The 14,849-nt window shown below is 45.9% G+C and overlaps 1 protein-coding gene across 2 annotated transcripts in view; it reads left to right on the top strand.

The window, feature by feature from the left end:
• SREK1 (splicing regulatory glutamic acid and lysine rich protein 1) overlaps positions 1-14,849 on the top strand; it is a 323,133-nt gene that overhangs the window by 185,747 nt on the left and 122,537 nt on the right. For both annotated transcript variants that reach the window (XM_029575998.1, XM_029575991.1), the window contains exon 6: positions 5,312-5,442. In XM_029575998.1, coding sequence (XP_029431858.1) covers positions 5,312-5,442 — 131 coding nt within the window. The remainder of the gene's footprint in view (positions 1-5,311; positions 5,443-14,849) is intronic.

Below are 14,849 nucleotides of genomic sequence, written 5' to 3'. Positions count from 1 at the left end.
ACTGGCACGAGCGGAAAAGTTGATGACCCAGGTAAGAACCTTGTTGGATCTTCCTTTGCCAACCGTGTGGGATTACTTGCAGGTTCTTGGTTCTATGGCATCTGCCCTGGAATTGGATCCTTGGGCCTTTGATCATTTACGGCCCGGTCTCGTTGGGACCCCAAGTCGGAGGAGTTTCACTTGCCATTGCAAGTACCAGTGAGATCCAGCCTCGGATGGTGGTTGGTTCCACATCATTTGTTTCAGCTGGTGGACCTGGAAACTCCTCAATGGATCATAGTCACAACAGATGCCAGCTTGACTGGTTGGGGAGCGGTTTGTCAGTCCCGATCGACACAGGGCCCAATGGTCGCCGCTCCAAGCGAAGTGGTCCATAAATCTGTTGGAAACCAGAGCAGTCAGGTTAGTGCTGTCCCACTTTCTACCAATTGTTCGTCACCGAGCAGTTCGGATACTCTCCGACAATGCAACCACCGTCACTTACATCAACCGTCAGGGGGGCACAAGGAGTCACCCGGTAGCCTCCAAAGCGGCCAAGTTGATGGCTTGGGTGGAACATCACCTGTCTCGCATAACGGCGTCACATATTGTTATGAATGTGGACCCTTGTTTCGCGGTAACAGCTACCATCGAAGGGCGAGGCCTGTTGAACTGAAGACTCTTGCTAGAAGACTTCACCCTGGAAGCACGCGACCCCCCAAGGAGAAGCCCGTAGGGGTCCAGCCGCTGGGACTTAGGCGACTCCTCTGAAGACTGTAAGAGGTCTGGATGCAGGCGCCTCCTGCAGGTCGTGGGTTCCAGACGGCTGGCGCCTCCAGCAGGTCGTGACAGTCTAAGGATGAAAATAGAAGAAAAATCCAAGTCCAGTCCAATGTTCAGAATACCAGCGGGATCCGAATCCAGTCCAGGGTCGAAGCAGGAGAAGGGTCCGCAGCCATACCAGGGTCGAGGCAGGAGAAGGGTCCAAATCCGTACCGGGGTCAAGCCAAAGAAGAATCCAGAACCGAACCAGGAACCAGCCGGGAGAATACACGAACACCAAGGCAAAGACTGACTGCACAGCCCTTGCCTTAAGTACAGGAAGCAGGAGGAGGAGCTTCAGGAGGAGCCATGACACTTCCTGTCATGGCCCCTTTAAGAAATCTTCTTAGCCGCGCGCAGGGCCCTAAGGGCTGAGGGGGAGGAGCTGAATCGCGGCGGAGCCATGCTGCAGGGTCAGCGATGGCGGCAGCTGAAGAAAAAGGAGAGGAAGCTGCCTGCCCAAGCAGGCATCCGCAGGCCACCTCGGCGATCCGGGTAAGTTACCCTCACTGTCCTTGCTTCCTCTGGGGTTGCCTCCGTTGTGGCCGACCGCGGCCGGCGGCCATGACACCCGGTCCTGGCCGCGGCCCGCCGCTGCCGACGCGGCTAACACATATAGCCGGGGTGGACAACATTCAGGCGGATTTCCTCAGCAGGCAGTGGCTAGATCCCGGAAAATGGGAACTATCGGACGAGGCGATGCGGCTAGTAACACGCCGGTGGGGAATCCCTCGACTGGACCTGCTGGCAACTCGCTCGAACACCAAAGCAGCTCGGTTTTTCAGCCGCAGAAGAGAACACGGGTCCGAAGAAGTGGATGCTCTAGACATTCTCCTATACGTGTTTCCTCCGTGGCCCTTGGTGGGCAAGATTCTTCGGCGCATAGAGTATCAGCAGGGACCAGTCATTCTGGTGGCCCCAGAGTGGCCGAGACGACCGTGGTTTGCGGACCTGATCAACCTGAAGATAGACGGTCCTCTACGTCTAGGTCACCTATCGAAGCTACTGCGTCAGGGTCCGGTATATTTCGATCAGGTGGATCGCTTTTGTCTAGTGGCCTGGCTTATGAGAGGCGACAATTAAGAAAGAAAGGATATCCCAAGGCGGTTATTACTACTCTTTTGAGGGCTCATAAGACGTCTACATCTCTTACCTATGTTAGAGTGTGGAAAGTGTTTGACTCTTGGTGCAGTGGGTTGAAAGTGTCCCCCCATAAGGCTACCACATTCTCGCCTTCCTTCAGGATGGTTTGAAGAAAGGCTTAGCCTATAGCTTGCTTAGAGTGCAAGTACCAGCTTTGGGCTGTTTACAGGGTAAGATTGGTGGGTCCTCCATTGCTTGTCATCCCAATGTGGTTCGTTTCCTACGAGGAGCTAAGCATTTGCACCCACCTGTACGGGCTGTTTGCCCTTCATGCAGTTCAAATTTGGTACTCTGCGGTCTTTGCAACGCTCCATTCGAGCCTCTTAAACGGGCCACATTAAAGGATTTGACTCTAAAGACTATTTTTCTGGTAGCCATTTGTTCGGCCAGGCGTATTTCGGAGCTCCAAGCTTTGTCGTGTAGAGAACCGTTCTTACGCATTTCGGATTCGGGCATCTCTCTTCGTACGGTGCCTTCCTTTCTTCCGAAGGTAGTTTCAACTTTCCATGTCAATCAATCTGTGGAGTTACCGGCCTTTTCAGTCGAGGATAAGAATTCACCTCAGGGTCGGGAGATGCGGAAGCTGGACGTTCGGGTACTTCTTCAATACTTAGAAGTTACTAAACCTTTTCGGCTGTCTGATCATCTTTTCGTGTTATGGGGCGGTCCGAAGAAGGGGTAGTAAGGCTTCAAAGGCCACTATTGCCCGTTGGCTAAAGGATGCAATTGCTTCCACGTACATATGTCATGGACGTCCGGTACCGGATGGGCTTAAAGCTCATTCTATCCGATCCCAAGCGGCGTCTTGGGCTGAAAGCCAAGGTGTTTCTCCTCAAGAAATATGCAGGGCAGCAACTTGGAAATCATTGCACACTTTTGCTAAACATTATCGTTTAGATGTCCGAGCTCCGGATGTCGATTCGTTTGGTAGCAGTGTGCTTCGAGTGGGACTCTCTGGGTCCCACTCCATTTAGGGCAGCTTGGGTACATCCCAGCAGTCTGGACTCATCCTGGTATGTACAGGGAAAGGAAAATTAGCTTCTTACCTTATAATATTTGTTCCTGTAGTACCTAGGATCAGTCCAGACGCCCGCCCAGCGAGATTTCGTTCATCCAGTAGAGACCGCTCGCCAGTATTTCTCTCTTACATTTGCAGATATTGGTGTTTAGAAGGTTGACTTTCCAAAAGTTCTTCAGCTGTGGTTACTTTTGTTCTTGTTCGAACAGAAGGCATTTTGTTATACGTGTTACTCTCAATCGATTTTACTGAGGCAGGTTACTTTACTTGATCTAGTTATTAGTTATGGACTCTTCTGCTTTGTTATTAATTATACTGAAGGGGACGCAGGTGGCACACCGGTATGTAAGGGGTGTGCCTTTTCAGTTTTCTCTGACTCCATCTGCTGGAGGGGAGGCATAACCCAGCAGTCTGGACTGATCCTAGGTACTACAGGAACGAAAATTATCAGGTAAGAAACTAATTTTCCTCTTTTCTGGAAAGCTGTAATTGCTTATATTTCCCGAGTAGTTGGGATTCTGTTACTTTTATGAACACTTATCCTCCTATTTGATCAGTTGAGGGGCGTAGCCTTGGGGCAAAGGCACAAATGATTATGGATTCGGAAGGTCTTATTGTTAGCCAGGAAAAGAATTTTATTTTACTGGGTGGGGACTGACCCACCAAATTTGGTTTATTGGAAAATTCAGATTCACCTTCTTTGCCTCAATGAAAAAATAGTTGAATGGATTGATATATCTCATAAATCTTGATTGTTTTTACCTGTTTGGGATGTTTATATTCAATCCCTACCCCATAGAGCTCACAGCTCTATGCTCAATAACCTTTCTTTGCCCTCTGCCCAGTAATTTCTTCTCTTTTTTTTGCTCATATTCTCTTTCGCTAAGGTCCCGTGGGGGTGGGGTGATTGGGCCTATTCTTCCCTGAGGGCAGCTGTGAAGGTTCCACCAGCCTGCTGTTTCCTTGGATGTACTACTTTCTTCACCCGGCACGTGGGATTGGGGGGGGGGGGGGAGTGGGGGTTGCTGGGGATTTATTGTTCTGTTGCTCATCTGTTATGCTTGTATCGTTGACTGTAAGGTTTTGTGAAAATTAATAATATTTAAACATAAATAGCAACATGTAGTTCTTAGTTCATATCGAGTGACCAATCTGTTCAGAGACATCCATTCTTCTCATATAAGAAAATATACTTCCAGTGATGCCCCTTCCTCAATTATCAAGATTACCAAGCTCTTCCTGTACAGCAGCAATAGCAGAGGACACCCATATGAATGGTGTCGGCCAAAGCATTCCTAGCAGGCTCCAGTGAAGGCACCCAGTTTTTGACAGCCTGTGTTTCCTGCCACTTCTAGTGGGCAGGAGAATTCAGTTGTTCCTACCAGAATGAAAAATCTCCAGAGATTGCAAATGCTCGATTGAGGAACATAGTGACCGTTTGCATTTCTCTCATCTTCCATCTTACTCTGCCCAGCTCCATCTTGAAATGCTCACGCTAATTCATCAACAAGTTATAGAACTAGATCTTCCCTCTAAATGTGGCAGTGGGTTTTACAGCCATCTTTGATTTACGAAGATTGAAAAAGTGCCTGAAGAGGGAAAAATAAAAATGAATTCTCTCCACATTATCCTCCCCTTCATTCAAGCAGGAAACCTGGATGTGCACTCTGAACTTGAAGGATTCATATGCCCATATTCTAAATGTTTTTCACTGATTTTTTTTTTTTATACTGAAATTCCCAGCAAAAATAAAATAACTGAAAACTAAGGGGGTCTATCTGTATTTCACATAATTCTCACTAGTGGTACCACTACAGTGGTGCTGAATTAAGATTGAAGTGACTTTACTTTGTTTTGTGATGCCTTTTCTTTTTTATTATGATCAAATTTAAATTATTTGCATATTGTTGGATTAATGCATAGCCTGTGTTTATTAATATACTGTTTTTATTGATTGTATACTGCATTTTGTTGGTATTTGCTTGAAAAAGACTGGTTATAAATGAATTAAAATATGATTCTGAATTTCCAGATTTTTTAAACAGTTTTGCTGATGTAGATATTATAAACAATTTTCAAGGGATTTTGTTTTAGCATGTACATTTCCCATATTTCAGTCAACCTGACCATATAAACCTAGGGTAAACATTTTGCTGCTTGCCAAATTACTATGCAGTAGAAATTGCAGAGGAACACTTACATTTAATATGTTTTTTAGTAGATTCAGTTTGTGTACGGCTGTGGACTTTATACATTTTACACATTATTTTCCTTTAAACATTGGAATATGATGCATTCTTTCTCCAGGGTTTGTTGATATGTTACTTTTGTATTGCTTTTGGAACTTAGGATAAATCACTCCAACAATGCAATAGTGAAACCACCTGAGCTGACACCGCAGGCAGCTGCCAAGGAACTGGAAGAAGTGATGAAGAGAGTTCGAGAAGCTCAATCATTCATATCAGCAGCTATTGAGCCTGGTTAGTATCCTGAATTACTTGCCTTACATGTGAAGTTTTATGAACGTTAATCTGTTCTTAAAACTAAAAGCCTGCTTTATCAGAGAATTTTTTCATTGACACACAATTCCAGTAAACCTTTAACCAGTCAGGCTCTATTTTAAACACATGCTATAGTGGCAGCTTTTGGAGGAGCATTGTTCATCTAATAGAGAAAAAACAATTGCAGTGATTTCACTTAAATGCAGCAGACTGGGTAAAAGTATCCTCATGTAATGAACCCATGATAACCAGAATTTCTTTTCAAGTTATCGTTACATATTTGATTTTTTGTGAAATAACACCACAAATATCTGTGTTGCCACCTTATATTATGAGATTTTAATCCAGTTTTGGTTTTTATTTTATTAGCTTCCATCCCAATACTTTCCTTGGACAATAAAGGCCAGGCTGCATTTGTCTAAGAGTGAGAAAATCAGGGTTGCCCATTAACACGGAGAGGGGTTGCATAAATGTTTTTCCTTATGTGATGCTCTTAAAGTAGTGCTGCAAGAGAAATTGGTTTCTCAAAGGACAAGCATCCAGTGGTTTCCAGCCAGTGAAGATTATTCCAAAGGTTTTGGCATGCTTTACGGAGTATGTGTGCCATCACATGGGGCCCTTTCAGTTTCAAGTTTTATGTGGAACATCATGTTGTGTGATTCTTACTTTGAGAAATTTGAGAATGTTTTTGTGTATTTTTATCACTGAGCCTTTCTGTTCATTTTGTCACCACCCCTTAGGTTCACTAAGTAGGATTTTCGATATTTCTAAGGTGTGCTAGACATGGGACGAGTGCTAGACATGGGACAGCACAACACACGCCAAGACTGGCGTACTAAATTTCTACAAAACATAAGAACATAAGAAAATGCCATACTGGGTCAGACCAAAGGTCCATCAAGCCCAGCATCCTGTTTCCAACAGTGGCCAATCGAGGCCATAAGAACCTGGCAAGTACCCAAAAACTAAGTCTATTCCATGTTACCATTGCTAATGGCAGTGGCTATTCTCTAAGTGAACTTAATAGCAGGTAATGGACTTCTCCTCCAAGAACTTATCCAATCCTTTTTTAAAGACAGCTATACTAACTGCTATAACCCCATCCTCTGGCAACAAATTCCAGAGTTTAATTGTGCGTTGAGTAAAAAAGAACTTTCTCCGATTAGTTTTAAATGTGCCCCATGCTAACTTCATGGAGTGTCCCCTAGTCTTTCTGCTATCCGAAAGAGTAAATAACCGATTCACATCTACCCGTTCTAGACCGCTCATGATTTTAAACACCTCTATCATATTCCCCCCTCAGTCGTCTCTTCTCCAAGCTGAAAAGTCCTAACCTCTTTAGTCTTTCCTCATAGAGGAATTGTTCCATTCCCCTTATCATTTTGGTAGCCCTTCTCTGTACTTTCTCCATCGCAATTATATCTTTTTTGAGATGCGGCGACCAGAATTGTACACAGTATTCAAGGTGCGGTCTCACCATGGAGCGATACAGAGGCATTATGACATTTTCCGTTTTATTCTCCATTCCCTTTCTAATAATTCCCAACATTCTGTTTGCTTTTTTGACTGCCGCAACACTCACTGAACCAACGATTTCAATGTGTTATCCACTATGACACCTAGATCTCTTTCTTGGGTTATAGCACCTAATATGGAACCCAACATTGTGTAATTATAGCATGGGTTATTTTTCCCTATATGCATCACCTTGCACTTAACCACATTAAATTTCATCTGCCATTTGGATGCCCAATTTTCCAGTCTCACAAGGTCTTCCTGCAATTTATCACAATCTGCTTGTGATTTAACTACTCTGAACAATTTTGTGTCATCTGCAAATTTGATTATCTCACTCATATTTATTTCCAGATCATTTATAAATATATTGAAAAGTAAGGGTTCCAATACAGATCCCTGAGGCACTCCACTGCCCACTCCCTTCCACTGAGAAAATTGTCCATTTAATCCTACTCTCTGTTTCCTGTCTTTTAGCCAGTTTGCAATCCATGAAAGGACATCGCCACTTATCCCATGACTTTTTACTTTTCCTAGAAGCCTCTCATGAGGAACTTTGTCAAACGCCTTCTGAAAATCCAAGTATACTATATCTACCGGTTCACCTTTATCCACATGTTTATTAACTCCTTCAAAAAAGTGAAGCAGATACCGGGGGGCGTTTCCAAGATGGCGACATAGACGGTTTTGTGCTGCGCAGCTCCCAACTTGCTATTTCCTTCTTCTAAAACCTTGATTATTTCCTCAATTTTTGAATCGTTATGCCGCATAAACGCAAGGGCAAGATCAGGGTGTTCCCGGCGGACCCTGGCCAGGCAGTGGAACAGCGCTTAATAACTCAGTACACAACCGACCCACAGCAGCAACCGGCGGTGAGCCCTATTGGCGGATCGCAGGGAGAAGCTACAATTTCGCCGGGGGAAGTCACCTTAAGCCCGCCGGATTCTAAGCAACCTCTTTTCGCTTCCTCACCGAAAGTAACCACTCCTGCACGGATACTGAAGGAGGGAGAAAACTCCATCGGCGCTGTGCCCGCGGGAAGAAATGGTGAAGTTTCGGGAAGTCTCCTTACCCACACCCGGCAGAAACCGTGGGATCCCCCGGAGGCTGGGGCATTTGGAGGTGTGGCCTCTGCGGCTCGAGAGGAACGCGGTACACCAGAGGAGTTTGGACTGAACAGCATGGAGGTCGAGGATTTTGTCAAGCCTGAGGTTGTTTCTTTGGATTCCCTTTGGGGAATGATGGCAGGTATGTCCAAATTAATCAAGGAACAAACCTCTCAAATTGTAAATCTGGGGAGGAAATTGGATTTGGTGTCCGGAGATAGTTGCTGTGCACAACAAGAACAGACACAAGCAACTGAGGCACTAAACCAGGATATGAAAAAATTACAGAACATATCCGGGAGTCTAGTGCGAGACTCCCTGAATTCATCAAGGCGTTTAAAAGCCGTGGAAAATTTCCTTAGACATTTGAACATCAGACTTCTCAATTTTCCTAAAATATTGGGTGAATTACCGATTGTGACCTTTAAAAAATATCTTCAAGAGACCTTAAAGATTCCACTGGAGCAAATACCTCCTGTGAAGAAAATCAGCTTTTTGATTCAAAGAACTGGTAATGTTTCATCGAGAGAAGAGAATAGGCCTGATATTGCGAACCTCAGTTACTTCAGTAGAAATAATAGAAAGAGCTGTGCTGTTCATATCATTATATTCGGAACAGGATTTCAGTATGATAATGAGAGCTTACTTTAAAATATGAAAGAAATGTATTTAGGTCAACTGATCCGAGTATTTCCTGATTTATCCCGGCCGACTCAACTGCGTAGAAAAGTTTTTCTTTCTATGAGAGCGGAAGTCTTGGCACTAGGAGCGAGTTTCCATCTTCGCTACCCTTGTAGATGTGTAGTAAAGATTTCTAATAATGTTTGTTTTCTTTAACCCAGATCATTTGAGAGAATTCCTGATTAGTAAGAGTCAGCCTCCATCTACTTAGAATAAAAGAGTAATCTGTGTAGGAACTATGTTTGTGTTTACTTTGGTAATTGACCTATGATCTTCTCAAGACGTGACGTCACGACGTTTGGCGTCACGGCATGTGACATCACGTCTTGAGCAGCCAATTGCACGCATAGGGGCCGCTTTCCCACGTGCGATGTGTCTGTCTGACAGCTGGAGGCAGGAGCCGTGGTCGTCGCCGATGTCCGGAGGGGGGGGGGGGCTGCAAAAGTAAGTCACTGCGTTGCTTTAAACTGCCCCCCCCCCCCCTCCTCCCGGAGCAAGGCTGCTTTTCGCGCCCTGCTTCGGGAGGAGAGAACAAGGGACTGCAGGCCCGAGCGTAGGATTGCCCAGTCGTCGTCGCTGATGTCCAGGGGGGGGGGGGGGCGCCTGCAAAAGTAAGTCGCTTCGTCGCTTTAAACTGCCCCCCCCCCCTTCCCGGAGCAAGGCTGCTTTTCGCGCCCTGCTTCGGGAGGAGAGAACAAGGTACTGGCAGGCCCGAGCGTAGGATTGCCCGTCTCTCCCCTCGCTCTCTTGCTACTTTTTTTTCGGGGTTTTTTTTTTTTTTTTTTGCTTCGGGAGGAGGGGACAGGACTGGGGCTGCACCGGAGACCGGACGCGGCCAGGGCAGGTGAGCGGGGGCTGGGGGAAAGTTTGCCGTCTACCCTTACCCCTGCCTCTAACGCTGGGGTAAGGGTAGGCGGTAAGTTAGCAGGGTAAACGTGCGGCAAAACGGCAGGGTAAAAAAGCGATAGTCGGGGCGCGCGTTACTGTATGGGAGGGAATAGCTAATTCGCTCGTTTACATTTAATATACATGCCGCGGGTGGAAGGGGTCACCCGGGGATTTTAAGAGGCGGTAGGGATGAGTTAAAGGGGATAGTGTATTGCGGGAAGGGCTAACGCGGCCGGAAAGTGAGTAGAAGGCGAGTTAGGAGCAGGGTAAACGCGGCCGCACTTTACTGTATCGATCTGTAAGTTAGTTTACGCTGAGTATTCGAGTTATGCATAATAGATCTGAGTACTCTACTGCTCAGGAATCAACTAGTCTCCCCTCTGGCTGATGATCTCTATATGAAAAGAGAGTCTCCTCTGAAGGACTTCTCCTTTGCCAATTTTATAAAGAGAATCGTGGAGACCATTCCATTTGATTTACAAAATGAGAGAATTGTGGAGACCATTCCATTTGATTTACAAAATGAGAGCGTCCAAGGCAGAATTACTCGATATGTTCCAATTTGTGGATGCTCCCAAGGGCAATGCCTGTCCATGAAATCCTTCAGGCAGTGCCCATCCACAAAATTTATTTATTTATTTATTTATTTATTGTTTTTGTTATACCGAGTTTCATGATAGGCACAGAGATGGTTGAGAATGAGTAAACCCTTCCCTCTGTGTGCCACCATAATGTACTGCATTGAGAAGGCTTCCAGATTTGAGAAGTAGCGGTCAGTGGTCAAATCTGCTCTCTAAAATGCCAGAAGATCTAGTACCCACTCCTTCGTGCCCCGGGGAAGGATTATTGTTCTTTTAACTAGATTGGGAGAAAAGTTTATCAGCGTTGTTATGCTAAATGCCCACATTTTTTGTATTAGCTCTTTATGTGCCAGTATATGCAACCATACTGAAAGAAATAAAGGGAGTGTCAGAGCACCTCCCTCAGGAGACATGTGATACCTTAGATTCATTAATGTACCAAGATATGGAATGTAGAAAACACACATGGTCCAATCATTCTACAGAGTTTTTGAGACTTTGAGTTTGTCTGTGGTAGGCATTGATGCCCGCAGACTATAGAACGGCTGTGGACCTCCCGACAAGATGCCCAGGAAAGATACTGACATACCATGCAATGGAGAGAATCTTTTTGGAGATAAGGTCAAGGAAACGGTAGCTCAAATGACACTTTAGACCTTCTCCACTATCCCTCCAGACCCACCCTCCACATCTAGGAGGTATTCACATGGGGTGCCATGGAGACCTTTCTATCCTCCGAGGAGATGGTACCCACCACTCCCTTACCCCATGAGCAGAAGGAACCTCACTCTGTGCCAGACAGCAGAGGGCCCAAAAGCCACCTCCTGCGGCCCAGCCAAAACCTGAGGTAAGGTTTTGACTGCATTCAGGAGAGCATAGCCATGATCCCAGTATCTGTGCAGAGAACTGTCCTATCGGGACGGCTGAGGTTTTACATAAACTGTTGGCCTAAAATGATCTCTCACACTGGAGTTCTCAACATAATCAGAAATGGATACAGCAAATTGCCTTCTGAGAAGCTCTTTGTCTGCTTTTCAATAACAGGAACTGCTGCCAAAGGAACTCTCCTTGGCCAATACAGTTAAACTGTCTAACAGAGAAAAGAAGACAGGGATTTTATTCCAAATACTTCTTTCTTCTAAACAAGCAGGAAGGAACAAGCTCATACTGCTTTTGTCGGGAAGCTGTCCAGATGAGGAACGGAGCAGTCTTTCAAGGGATGGTCGCAAAGGACACATACCTGGCAGGTAAGGAGAATATCCTAGCTGACAGATGGAGTTGCATCCTAAAACCTCATAAATTGTTCCTGGACAGCGGAGTAGCAAATCAGATATTGTATGAGAATACCTATAGTAGATCTGTTTGCATCTCCTCTGAGCAGAAGGTTCCTGAATTTCTGCTCCAGAAGGAGGAACTCAATGCAAACTAGCCTCTGATGTCCTCTCCCTAGACTGGGGGAGAGGGTCTTCTGTATGCTTCTTCTCCAATTCCTCTAGCAGCAAAAGCCTTGCTAAGACTGAGACCAAGAACCATGATCCTCATAGCCTTGTATTAACTGGAACAGATTTGGTTTCCCCTCCAGGACTTAAATATAAAGGAACCAATGAGATTGGGGAATTCCCTTACCCTCATCACTCAGAATCGCGGAACACTGTGTCATCTTTTCAGCTCTCTAATATTCATAGTCTGGGTGTTGAGAGGGTAGCATTGAACTCCTTTAACCTATCCGAGAATGTCTTGAATTTTTCTGGCTCCTTGGAAGGATTCCACAAGGAAATCAAATGAGTTTTGCCTTCTAGTGTGAAGGATGGATTCTACACTTTTTCTCCTGTTGCACACAAAAACTGATTGAATACCTTCTGCATTTTTCAAGGTCTGGTCTGAAGGCAAACAACTGCACAGAGATGAACCTTAATGGCGTTAATCACCATCTGGTTGAAGATAAACCCATCTCTGTATAGCCTTAGGTCATCAGATTCATGCCGGACTTGCTTTAGGTGAAGCCTCAAAGCATCGCACTTAACCTTTAGACCTCAATGTAGTGTTTGCCACCTTGATGAATATTCCCTTTGAGCCACTAAACTGCTCTGAACTGAAGAACCTGGCCTGGAAGATCATATTTTTGCCAGTGATAGAGCCACTTTATACTGAATTTGTTTCATAATAGGGTGGTTCTGTACATGTATCCTAAGTTCCCTCCTAAGGCAGAATCAGGCTTCCACTTTAAACAGGCATTCGTAATGCCAGTATTTTTCCCAAGCCACATGTCCAGAAATGTGAACAGGCCTTACAAAGTTTAGACTGCAAGAGAGCTTTAGGCTTCTGTTTAGAGCAGTCTAAAGTCCTTAGAAGATCCACTTGGCTTTTTGTTTTTTGCTCCAAATAGACCTTGAATTGCCATAATCAAATGCATACTGTCTAATTAGACAGCAAATTGCAGTGTTTTCCATTTCACCTGGGCAGGCTTGACTCTAGAAGGGCATGTCAAGGCTCACAGCGTTAGAGCTGTTGGCTTTGCAAAGCATGATGCTTGCCTAGCTATAGTTGCTATGCAAGTTTTCTGTTTGGGTGCCATAAGTTGATAAGAGTGTATTCTTCCTGCCAGTAGATACTGGAGGATAGGGAAAACTACAAAACTCCAGCCACTGATATCTTTTCTTTCCTCCCTCCTTTGGCCTCCCTATCTCCTCATCTTTGTGATTTCACTCCCTCCTCCTCTTTCCTGCGACCTCAATTCCTCCAGCTCCTGCAATGTCATCCTCTTCCTCCCACTCTCATGGAATGAGAAAAAAAGTATGGAGGTGAGATACTATGAGGAGAGAGGGAAGGGGGAAAAGTCTGCACATTGCCAGGTGGGAAATTTGGGTTTCATTCTAGAGTCAAGCTGACTCTGGAGGCAGCATTCACAGCCCTTAGGTGAAGAGAGACTACCATCATACAGCAGTAACTCATAGTGATGAGATTCAGGTTGCACAAACTCTTGGTTTCTAAAGAATCCATGGTTTGTGGCCCCTAGCCAAGGACTCTTATTGAGATGTGTTCATCTGTGGGGAAGGTGTCTCCAGGAAAATTTCCCACCAGGGGACCTTTTCTCCTTGTGGTTATATCCCAAGGGCTATTCCTCTTAGGTTTGTATGACTGGTAAAGAAATTTCTCAATCTTGTAACTAAGCAATTATCTTTATTAAGTAAAAGTAGGAAATAAGAGGCAGTTAAGAATGCGAGAAATACAGTCAGTTCTCGGGAGTAGATTGAGACAGTTCCAACAATGACTTGCCTCAGAATCTACTCAAAAAATACATGGCATACAGCTTTTTTATATACAATCATTCAGGCCGATACAGTAAAGTGGCACTTTCTACTCACTTTCCGGCCGCGTTAGCCCTTCCTGCGATACACTATCCCCTTTAACCCATCCTTACCACCTCTTTAAATCACCGGGTAACCCCTTCCGCACGTGGCATGTATATTAAATGTAAACGATCGAATTAGCTATTCCCTCCCATACAGTAACGCGCACCCCGACTATCGCTATTTTACCCTGCCGTTTTGCCGCGCGTTTAACCTGCTAACTTACCGCCTACCCTTACCCCTGCGTTAGAGGCAGGGGTAAGGGTATACGGCAAACTTTCCCCCCAAAAGGAAACCTCTAAAAACCTAAAATCCCCTCCTCCCGAAGCGACTCGACATTACTTTTTGTTGTTTTCTTACTTTTTGTTGCTTTCAGCTCCTTCCCTTCTCTGCCGTCCTCCGGAGGGGGCAGCCGGCGGTGAAAGCGGCTTGCAGCGTTCCCCCCTGCGCAGGTCCTGGCTCTCCTGGCTCGGCCATCATCAAATTGTCATGTCGGGTGAGAGCCCACTGTTCTGTGCCCTCTCCAGTCACGGCGCAAGTGAAGCGTACTTTCATTGGCCTGAGCGCCCGTCAATTTGGGCGCTCCGGCCAATGAAAGCACATAGACGGGCGCGCGTGACGTCACAACGTGCGTCACGCCCGTCTGTGTGCTTTCATTGGCTGGAGCGCCCAAATTGACGGGCGCTCCAGCTAATGAAAGCACATAGACGGGCGTGCGTGACGCACGCGCGCCCATCCATGTGCGCCCAAATAGACGGGCGCTCAGCCAATGAAAGCACGCCCGTTGGTTGACTAACACGATATGCCTCAAAGTATGGAGCTTTCTTCAGATCCTCAGTTTGGTGTCGACCTTGGAGGTAGTACTATGGGCGAGGGCACACATGCGGCCACTTAAACACTCCCTGCTGTCAAATTGGAACCCGCTGTCTTAAGACTACTCAATTCACCTCCATCTACTGATGGAAGTATGTTCTCGGCTCCAGTGGTGGCTTCAGGAAACTCACCTGGGCAAGGGTGTAAACCTGTCCCCGCCAAACTGGCTGGTCCTCACAACAGATGTGAGCCTCCAGGGTTGGGGAGCTGACTGTCAGGAACTGACGGCCGAGGGATATTGGACCAAGGAAGAAGTGCTCTGGAGTATAAACCGCCTGGAAGCCTGGGTGGTCAGATTGGTGTGTCTACAGTTCAGCCACTTGATCCAGGGTCAGGCGGTCCACGTGATGTTGGACAACGCAACAGCAGTAGCCTACATCAACCACCAGGGA

Source organism: Rhinatrema bivittatum, chromosome 1, assembly GCF_901001135.1.
Source record: "Rhinatrema bivittatum chromosome 1, aRhiBiv1.1, whole genome shotgun sequence".
Classification (NCBI taxonomy): Eukaryota; Metazoa; Chordata; class Amphibia; order Gymnophiona; family Rhinatrematidae; genus Rhinatrema; species Rhinatrema bivittatum.
Note: the sequence above shows the minus strand (reverse complement) of the source record. Positions and strands in the feature narration are given on the sequence as shown.